At 46.1% G+C, this 9,443-nt stretch overlaps 4 protein-coding genes across 4 annotated transcripts; 2 read left to right on the forward strand and 2 right to left on the reverse strand.

The window, feature by feature from the left end:
* Positions 1 to 920: 920 nt before the first annotated feature.
* On the forward strand, positions 921 to 1,770 carry LOC117580837 (DNA-directed RNA polymerase III subunit RPC9). The gene is made up of 4 exons (XM_034267576.1): positions 921 to 1,027; positions 1,084 to 1,198; positions 1,265 to 1,417; positions 1,472 to 1,770. The coding sequence occupies exons 1-4, from the start codon at positions 1,020 to 1,022 to the stop codon at positions 1,706 to 1,708; spliced, it is 513 nt and encodes a 170-aa protein (XP_034123467.1). The 5' UTR covers positions 921 to 1,019; the 3' UTR covers positions 1,709 to 1,770.
* LOC117580836 (density-regulated protein homolog) lies at positions 1,711 to 2,596 on the reverse strand. The gene is made up of 3 exons (XM_034267575.1): positions 2,403 to 2,596; positions 2,079 to 2,340; positions 1,711 to 2,005 (listed from the first exon to the last, which is right to left on the reverse strand). The coding sequence occupies exons 1-3, from the start codon at positions 2,523 to 2,525 to the stop codon at positions 1,821 to 1,823; spliced, it is 570 nt and encodes a 189-aa protein (XP_034123466.1). The 5' UTR covers positions 2,526 to 2,596; the 3' UTR covers positions 1,711 to 1,820.
* Positions 2,597 to 2,688: 92 nt separating this feature from the next.
* Positions 2,689 to 4,179, forward strand: LOC117580833 (GATOR complex protein NPRL2). Its single transcript, XM_034267571.1, has 3 exons — positions 2,689 to 2,876; positions 2,942 to 3,448; positions 3,500 to 4,179. Exons 1-3 carry the CDS (start codon positions 2,757 to 2,759, stop codon positions 4,052 to 4,054), a joined length of 1,182 nt encoding a protein of 393 aa, XP_034123462.1. The 5' UTR covers positions 2,689 to 2,756; the 3' UTR covers positions 4,055 to 4,179.
* LOC117580834 (ketimine reductase mu-crystallin) lies at positions 4,110 to 5,514 on the reverse strand. The gene is made up of 3 exons (XM_034267572.1): positions 4,605 to 5,514; positions 4,349 to 4,546; positions 4,110 to 4,287 (listed from the first exon to the last, which is right to left on the reverse strand). Exons 1-3 carry the CDS (start codon positions 5,401 to 5,403, stop codon positions 4,208 to 4,210), a joined length of 1,077 nt encoding a protein of 358 aa, XP_034123463.1. The 5' UTR covers positions 5,404 to 5,514; the 3' UTR covers positions 4,110 to 4,207.
* Positions 5,515 to 9,443: the final 3,929 nt, after the last annotated feature.

Raw genomic sequence — 9,443 nt, forward strand, 5'->3', positions numbered from 1 at the left:
TGTTCAGTGATCTTTCTTATTTTTTATTGAGATGGGCGACAATCGACATCCCACACGATAGTTACGAAGTATCGATAGCAGGCTGATAATATTAGGAGTGAGAGCGTAGTGACGGGTAAAAATTTAAAATTTTGATTTCCCATCATTAAGGAACCAGCAACACGGTCTGGCTTATTTCTATTTAGGAACCATGGTTTTGTTGAGGTAGAGGTAAAAAGTGAGCAGGACTCTCATTCTGTATTCCGGGGGAAGTTCTCCTGCCGTTTGGTAAATAGTCTAGTCTACTTCTGACAAAGGCCTTGTAAACTATGAGCCACTGAGTAGTCTTAGAAACGCAGTCTTGTGCAAGTCTTTGAAACATAGTCTTGTGCACTGAGGCAGAGTTGTTCGCTGAAATTATTCTGCCTAGATATTTGATCTGATCTACTTGCCTAATCTCGACTCTTCAAATACTGAAGTGAATCACTTTGGATTTGGCTGGGTTGAAAGCTAGGTTAAGCCTGTTGCATTTCGCCTCAAAGCTGTCTACTTTGCCTACAAGCATACGTTTAGCAATGGAAATCTCTTTATGGAAGCAAATAATACAAAATTCGTCCGCATACTGAAACAGTTCTGCGGTGTACAGGTTGAACAGAGTTGGACGGAAATTTTGGTCTAGCTGCTAAAAAAAATGAGAAAATGGCCCAGGACACATGTCCTTCGTGGAAAGTTCTCCCAGGGAAATCCTCTCTTGTGTCTAAACGGTCAGGGAAAATTTTTCCCCCCAGACGGAATAGGTCAGCGAGAGAGGATTAGGTCAGTAGAGAGAGCAAGAATACTTTCTCCTCTCTCTACTCATTTTTGCGGCTCAATTTGAGCACAGAAATACCAGAAATATGCAACAAAAAATATACGTTCACACTTACATAAAACGTAAAAAGTAGTGTTTGCAAACGCGATATGTTGGATCGTTCGTGCCATAGGAACTAGTTCGCGCGTTCCATGTTTACATTTTGAGGTGGCCGAATTATAACCAACCGATGGAAACGTGAGAATAATCATTCAAATTGAATAGGAAGCCATTTGACAATTTAACTCTCTTAGTGTCAATGCTACCTACTCGTATCTGACGAACATGGAGGTGATGCAGGTGCTGCAGAAAATCAAAAGCACCAAAAAGAAGTTCGGCCTGCGAAATCTGGCCACAGTTACCTACGAGGTGTGTATAGTTGATGTTTATTCATTAACGTGCAACAGCTGAGAGCTCGTGGCATTGCTCTTGCAGGCCCTGCAATATCTGGAAGAGTCGCCGTGCAAGACTCAGACCCGTGAGGGCATCATAAGCTACGTGAAGGACCTGGCCAACTATCGCCTGAAGTCCCACGAAGTGCTACAAATGGTCAACGATCCGCCCACCAGTCCGCTGCACACACAATTAGTAAGATTCGGTTGAAATTTGAGCCTGTATGCACGCTTAGCGTTCTAATTGCAGCTGATCGATGACAACAAATCTCCGTTGACGGACGAGGAGAACGAGAAAATCATCCAACTGACATACAAACACTTTTACGGAGTGGAACCAACGCCACAGCCTGCCCAAGCCCAGCCACAGTCTGCAGCCAAAGAAAGCAAAAGGGCGGAGCAGAAGCAGTCCCAGCCGCCGGCAGCACCACAAACGGAGGGGCAAGCCGAGCCAGAGAAGGAGAAGCCGGATGAGGCGAACAAATAGCATTTAAGGGCTTTAACGTTTAATATTTTATTGTAGCGTATAAAAGAAGACAGTAATATTTATGTGCTGCTTGTTGCTTGTTGGTGAAACGACGTGGTGTTGGTGTTGGCGCCTAACGTTTCTGATCACCCAGGTCCTCGATGACATCCTCATCGATTTCTGCCCACTTGTCGGGTATGACGTCAAAGAGCTCGTCCTTGACATCGCCCTGAATGACAATCTCATCGTCGCCGGTGACCGACGAGCCGCAAGCGAACTTGGTGCCAAAGAATTTCGCAGCCACTTTGAGATCAATATCTGCAATCAATTTCAAAGAAAACAAAATGAGCGAATGCACAAAAGAAAGAGGAAAGCTCGGAAAGGGACTGACCAAAGGTGCTCAGGCCGGTGACAACAGTCACAGACTTCTTTTTGCCGCGGGCTGCTCGGGACACACAGATGCGCTTGGGGACATCCTCCTTCTTCTTGACACGCAGCAGTCCCTTGCCGCCGCGCTTCTGGCGCTTCTTGTCATCGTCTGTGCCGTCGGCAGCTGCCTGCTCCTCCTCGATCTTGAGCCGCTCGAAGTCATCGGGCATGTTGCGCTCCAGCCACTCCTTGCACTTCTCATATTCCGGATAGTATTCGCAGTACTGTAAGCATCAACGAATTAAATTGCAGCGCCCAGCCGGCCTAATGTTTGACTCGTTCCTACCTCGATTGGCATTGTGCAGTGGCCGCAGTACTTCATCACAATGGGATAGGTGACGCCTTCCCGCACGCCCAGCTTGAGGCGTTCGGCGACATTTGTACTCACGCTGACGTTTTCGTTTGTCATTTTGCTTAATTTTGATAAATAAAAACTATACACCCAATTTCAGTCGAGACGTTTCTATGAAATATTTGGCAACACTGGCCGGGAAACACGCGCTTCGCAGCACACCGCATCGGTATATTTGCGGTATGTTCTGTTTATTTCGGTATTTCTAAGGTTCGATATATTTAATTGTTATTAACAATTAACAATTCTTTGACAACAAAAAATGAAGAGATAGCGGCGTAGGGTAAGATGCACTCCCACAAAAATGACGCTGCTGGCACGAGCAGTGGCGGCAGCACAGAGGGCAAGATACGGTGCATATTTCTAAGCGAGTTCCATGCTACAGCGGGCTGCAAGATAAGCTGCCAAGTGAGTACGTTCAATGTTAGCCTCTGCCAGCTGTCGTGTAACCCTTGTTCTTGATGGCCCCGCAGGTGCCTGACAACTACATCTCCAAGGATGTCTTCGATGCCATCAACGTGTACATCATACCCAAGCAGCACCTGCAGCGCTGCATCCTCACCGTGAATGCGATGGACGTGAAGATTGTGGGCTACCCCGTGGGCATACAGGACCAGCAGAAGTACGCGCGCAATGCCTTTCTGTTCAATCTGTGCTTCGTCTGCGACTCGCGGGCTCGGTCCGTGCAATACGAGCCCGTGGTGAAGAAGCTATCGGAGTACCTTATCATGATGGAGGAGGAGTCGTGCTTTCTGTCTCGCGAGGACGACAAGCGCCGCCTGCAGAACATCTTCGAGACCGTGCTCAGGGACCTGAACGAGCGCAAGGTGGCCACCATTGTCGAGGGCGACAATACAATTTACCTAAAGATTGTGATGCACAAGCCGGACCCGCCGACCGTGAAGGACCACATGGTGCCTTTGCTGCTGGCCAATTTGCGCGACACTCCGCTAGAGAACTGGGACCTCACCACGCAGCAGGTAAGGCAGTGAATGAATAAATGAATCCATCTCTATCTCGCTCTTATTCAGATATTGCCGTACATCAATGGCATCAACCATGTGGCGCGCATCGCGGCGGAGGCGGATGTGGAAACGGATCTGGTCAAGTCGTGCATACAGAATCTGGTGTACTACGGTGTGGTGCAGCTGCTGCCCATCCTCAAGTACAGCAATGTGTACATGACGCAGAACCTGAAGCACCTCATCCAGAGTGCACCGTTGAGCAACGCGTGTCGCAAGTACGTGGCCCTCAAGCCGGACAAAACGCTGCCCAGCGTGCAGCGCATCTTCCAGTTCTATGCTTCGATGACGCACGGCGTGACGCTGCGTGCCATCTGCCAGCGCCTCTGTCCGCAGCACCACAACATCGATGAGCGCAAAATGGTCATCTTTGGGCTGCAGCACAAGTTCATTCGGTGCATCCACAAGTATCCGGTGTTCACCGGCTCGGTGCCGTCCGGGCGTCAAAAGATGTACACCGGCCTCATCAGCTTCGATGAGATCTGCTGCAAGACGGGCCTCTCGCCCTGCACCATCGAGCGGGACATCGAGAAGGACACAAATGTGACTGTGATTTGGAAGTAAACTTTAATGCTGATGCCAAGCAAAACGCATTCAACACACACAACAGATTGTTATGTTTCCAATTGATTTTTATATGTATACATGAAATATTTATTAGTTGCCATAAATGCCTCAACATAAGTCAACTCCCGCCCCACTCTGTCCTTTGATTTATCACAAGTTTGGCAGTCTGCCGCTGGAGAGAATTGCATCCTGCACGGCCTGCGCCACACAAGCATCCTCTGAGGCCATTCCTGCAAAGTAGTTGGAAAGAGTTTTATGGATATTCCAAGCACTGTACTCGACTCTACGCACCCATGGACTGGAAGATGGTCACTGCTGACTCTGCCGGGAGTGTGCCATGCTTGATGACCGATCCCAGCTCGGCGGTAATGGGCGCGGCCAGGCCAATCAACTCGCTTTGGGCATTGGCATAGCTATCCACATAGATCTGGGCCAGACCGTAAACATTATCCGCCACCTCGGAGTAGTGAATTTCGCCAGCGCCCACAGCTGCAAAGAGTTACAAACGGAATGGATGGAGGTGAATGCTTGGAATGCTTGGACTCACCATTAATATGCACACATCCATCTGGGCGCAGATCTGCTGCATAGACCAGCGGCACCTTTGAGTAGGTGGCAACACAAATGACATCTGAGCCCTGCACAGCCTCCCATGGAAAGTTGCATACAGTAATTTTGGTCTGGCTGCCGAATCCAGGCGTCTGCTGCAACTGCTCGGACAGCCGCTGGGCCTTGGCGATGGTGCGATTGTAGAGATTCAATTGCTTCACCTTGAACTGGGAACAAAAGGCCGATGCATGCATTTGGCCCTGTACTCCGCACCCAATGATGGCCACAGTTATCTCGCGCTCACGCTCGGCACGCGGCCCAAAGCGACGAAAGTAGAGGTGCTTGGTGGCCACCAGGGAGGCGGCCACTGTGCGCCAGGTGGTTATGTCCGTGCCGGCCATGATGGTGGTCAGCTCACCGGTCTCCAGGCTGAACAGCAGGATGTTTGCATTGATGCTGGGCAGCGGCGGATCGCGCTGGGGATTGGAGCTGAACGAGGTGACCAGCTTGCAGGCCAGTGTCGAGTGTGGAATGTTGGCGGCGTCACCGCCACTGCCAGCCGAGGTCAGTTTGTAGTTGCCCACAAAGGCGGGCATCGTCAGCAACACCTGGCCCGGCTCTTTGCTTGAGGTGAAGCTCCTCCCGGGCTGGTTCACAAACGGCTCATTGGGCGACTGGACCGACATGGCCACGACTGCCCGAAGTGCCGACTCAACGGCCTCGATCACCAGCGGCCAGGTGAGGAAACTTCGGACTGTCTCCGCACTATAATAGACGGGGGCCAACGTGTTGCTCATTTTGCTTATTGAAATCGAAATCAAATTGGGGCCTTCTTTTGGTGTTGGCTTTGGCTGACACAGCCTACTTATAGTATAAAATAAAGTTTTTATGTTTTTATTCCATGCCCGCGAACTAATCGATAACATATGCTGCATGATCATCAGAAATATACCAAAATATACCGATTTTGATATTCTAATAAATATTACTAGCTGGTTAAGACTCTCAGCGCTAAAACAATAATTTTATCCGATTTCTGAAACAGAAATTAGCCAGATTGGTCGCTTTTTAGGACTTTGGTTTATTTTTTTGCTAAAAAAATAAAGATCAAAATATAAAGGTCACAAACATTTAGTCTGTACCCATTAATGCAAATTTACAGGCTTTACACGGTAATTACACATTAACTACATTTACTTATGTCATTGGCGACAGAGAGACACCTGCCGAACAAATGCAACATCATTCGTGCAAAAACAGCTGTTTTTATCTATCGATAAATGATGTCACACTTGTGTGGATGTGCAAGTTGGCGGGAGACTCGAAATGCAGTCCAGCTGAAACTATGCATGTTGTACGATCGCATGGCACACATTCGACAAAAGGAAAATGTGATATGAAAATAGAAACCAATTTTCACTGTTGCAAATGATTGCATTTGCAATTTTGCCCCATTCTTCAGCGCTGTCTCGCCGGATGAGAAAGCATTTCCACCGCACGCCAAGGGCAAAACCGCAGAGAAAGGGAAATCATTCATTCGCCTTGTGGCACAGCTTCTGTCAACTGCCTTATCTCTCTATCTTTGACAGAAACAATTCTCGCCACTTCATCTTCATGGGCGCACCATTTCCATTTTCCATTTTCCATTGCCAACACAACACTCAACCACAGCCATTGCCATCGCCATCGCCACAACATTGGCAAACACGAAAGTGAAAACCCTGCAGATGATGCTGGGTGCACTTTTCCGCAGCTGCAAGCTGATAGTAACATTAATTTATGCACCACCATTGTCTTGTCTGCTCTGCTCTGCTCTTTTTCCCAGCTGCTAATTCAAATTTTGACATAATTTTATTTGCCACTCGGTTTTCTTCTTTCCATTTCTTGCTTTCTCATTTACGACTTCGTCTACGACTACGAGTATGTTTGTCCCTTGCCTTGGTGCAAAAATTTCACTTGACTTGACCTTTGTTGCGGTTGCTCGGCGCTTCGGCTGTTCGCTTGGTCGGGCTGCCTGGGTTAGGGTTAGGTCCAAGTACCAGTCCCATTTGCAGTGGCGCAAAGTTGTTCCTTTTGTTGCGGTTTCGGCGGCCTTGGGAATGTGCAATTGCTGGCTGATTTATATTTTCGTAAAGGTGCAACAAATCAAAGTCAAAATCCAGTTGCCGTCGCTGACTCATGGCTCCTGCTTCTACGACCTGTTGGCTCAACTCCCGGCTCCGACTCCGACTCCGACTCAGATTCCGACTACGACTCCGGGCTGGAGCAACAGCGGCAGCCACTTCGAAGTGTTCTGACCTTGCTGCTGGGTAAGTGGCGGGCCATAAATTTTGGTTGTGTTGCGCAAAGCCCAAGCCAACACCAAAAGAACGCCCCAATTTGATTTCGATTACAATTCGGCAGTTCCACTCACATCCAAAAAGAGAATTGTCACCAAAACTTTGAATACATTTCAAGCAAATCAAAGAATTTCCACATAAATGATTTTCTTCGAACACTCTGCGCTCTGCTTGAAAATTCCCAGTTTCCCCCAGCTCAGCTCCCATATGTTGTTACCTAAGCTATCAAATAACCCTCCAACAGTTCTTCCTCCTCATCAGAGTAATATCTTCAGTTGGAATAATCTCTAATAGAATATGAATAAATGTTGCGTCTGCGATTAATTTTGGCACTGCTGGCCTTAGGGGCGTGGTAAAGTTAGTTCCAAATGCGAACAGCATAAAGGAAGAATTTTATTAAATTCGCTTCGCTATTTGAAGGATTAAATCTGCTTTCTGCAAAAGGATTTTCCTATATTTTGTACATTTGCATCGTTGGTGGCTGTGGTTACCACGCATGGGTCTTCGAGTACTTTGAAAAGGTTTATTTATCAGTTGATTTTTATGGGATCTTTCCTTAAAAAACTAAAATTTCCGAATACTTGAAATTCTCTGAAAGGGGAAAGGCTGAGCCATACCACTAAATTCTTTCAAATTTGTGGGAAAACATTCACAGTTTACAGTTTACTTGATTGCACACAGAAAGGCTTGAATGAATTTACTCCACGAATTAAAAATACTTTTACTTAATTTCCAATCAAAATGTGCTACTCAAACAACAATAAATTCAGGATTGGTATGCAATTATCACCCAAAATAGATAGTTTAATGGAGTCGTATGATATTCCCATTGGAAATTTGTTTGAAACTGAGTCAAATGTTTCTTCAATAAATCGGCAGTTAGACAGAGAATGATATTTAGTTAATGATTGAAATCAAGTGTATAAAACCTTCGCCGATCAGACTCAACATTTTCTTCATCTAATTTGCTTTTATTTATTTTTTATTGCTTTTTGCTTTTGTTTTTGAAGTTTTGTTTTTTCTAGCTAAGCTAAGCTGCTGAATAGCTAAGCAATTTTGTTATTTATGCCATTTTTCGGCTGGGGGGCTTTTGAAATTGTGAATGCAAGTGTAACTGTAACTGTAAACTGTAAACTGTAAGCTGTTAATGTAACTGTAACTCCTCTACACACACATACAGGAAAAACAGAACGTTGCCGAGGTTGCCACACCTTTTTGCCTTAGAGCTTTGGCTTTGGTCGATTTTTTTTCCGTTATTTCTTTTTGTCTTTTAGTATCTGTTTTTGTTTTAATGCGCGCCCGCACACTTTGCACACACTCACACACATACATACATACACATAGATAGAAAAAGGAAAGTTGGCAACGCGAAAAACTCGGCTCAGCGCTAAAGTTTTGTAGATCAATCTTGGGCTTAGGTGGTGCTGTGCTGTTAGCCCCCGGCGACGTCGTTGCTCACTAAAATGTTGTTTGTCCTTGGAGAATGTGGCAAAAAAGATAGGAAAAAAATAAACTGTAAAATTATAATATACATATGCGAACTGTTACCGTTCGTTCATACATACATATGTACATATCTGAAGTCGATTATAATTGTGCCGTTATGTTTAGCGTTGGCGCCGCACCCAACGGACACACTCAGCACACCACTGCACACCCCCGCGACACCGCGTCACCGCGCCACCGCGCCACCCGCTCTTCCAATTAGGTTCGATCGGACCAGTATTATTTCTCGTTACTTATTGTAGTCGGAGTCATTGCAGGCATTACTCTAGTGTTTTCCTTTGTCTAATGGTTTCGATTATTGGTTCGATTTACCTTTTCTGTGACTTTGCCTTTGCATTTGCTTTGTTTTTTGTTGTTGTTCTCTTCTTTACAACTTCCGTCTTTGCAGCTATCGTTGGGAATAATCTTTATAGAACAATCAAATGGAAATATTGAGGAAGTCAGAGAATTGGAGGAAATTGGTAGGAGAAGAATGGCTTTTGAAATTGTAAGATCATTTTGAATTAGTCCTTTAAGTGTACAAGTGTAAATGAATTTTACGAATAAGGAATAAGTCTCTACGTTGAGCCTCTTCTTGTATACTTTCCTTTCAGTTTTTCGCAATACCTTTTTCACAATAATATTTAAAGATCTCCCTTAAAACATTTCTTAAAGTAATTATGCACACAGAGCCCACAATCTTGATGTACGCCTCACAGACACACTCGTTTTGGCCAAATCACAGACTCTTACACTGGCTTCCAACACCCACTGAGCCAATTCAGAGCCTAATATTTGAGAGGCCTATTATTAGCATATTTTAGGCACACCTTCCCTTCCCCATCGCTGTCCCCTGCCTTCCCATCCCATCCCAACCCAGGCAGGCAGCCAGTCTCGTTTCCATCACGTCCCGATCTTGCCCTGTTCCACTCGCTCCCAGTCGTTCCAGCAGACAGTCTGAACGAACGGAACACGAACGTTTCGCTTGGGTTTTATCGTGCGGCTGGCGCTTG

Source organism: Drosophila guanche, unplaced genomic scaffold, assembly GCF_900245975.1.
Source record: "Drosophila guanche unplaced genomic scaffold, DGUA_6, whole genome shotgun sequence".
NCBI lineage: Eukaryota > Metazoa > Arthropoda > Insecta > Diptera > Drosophilidae > Drosophila > Drosophila guanche.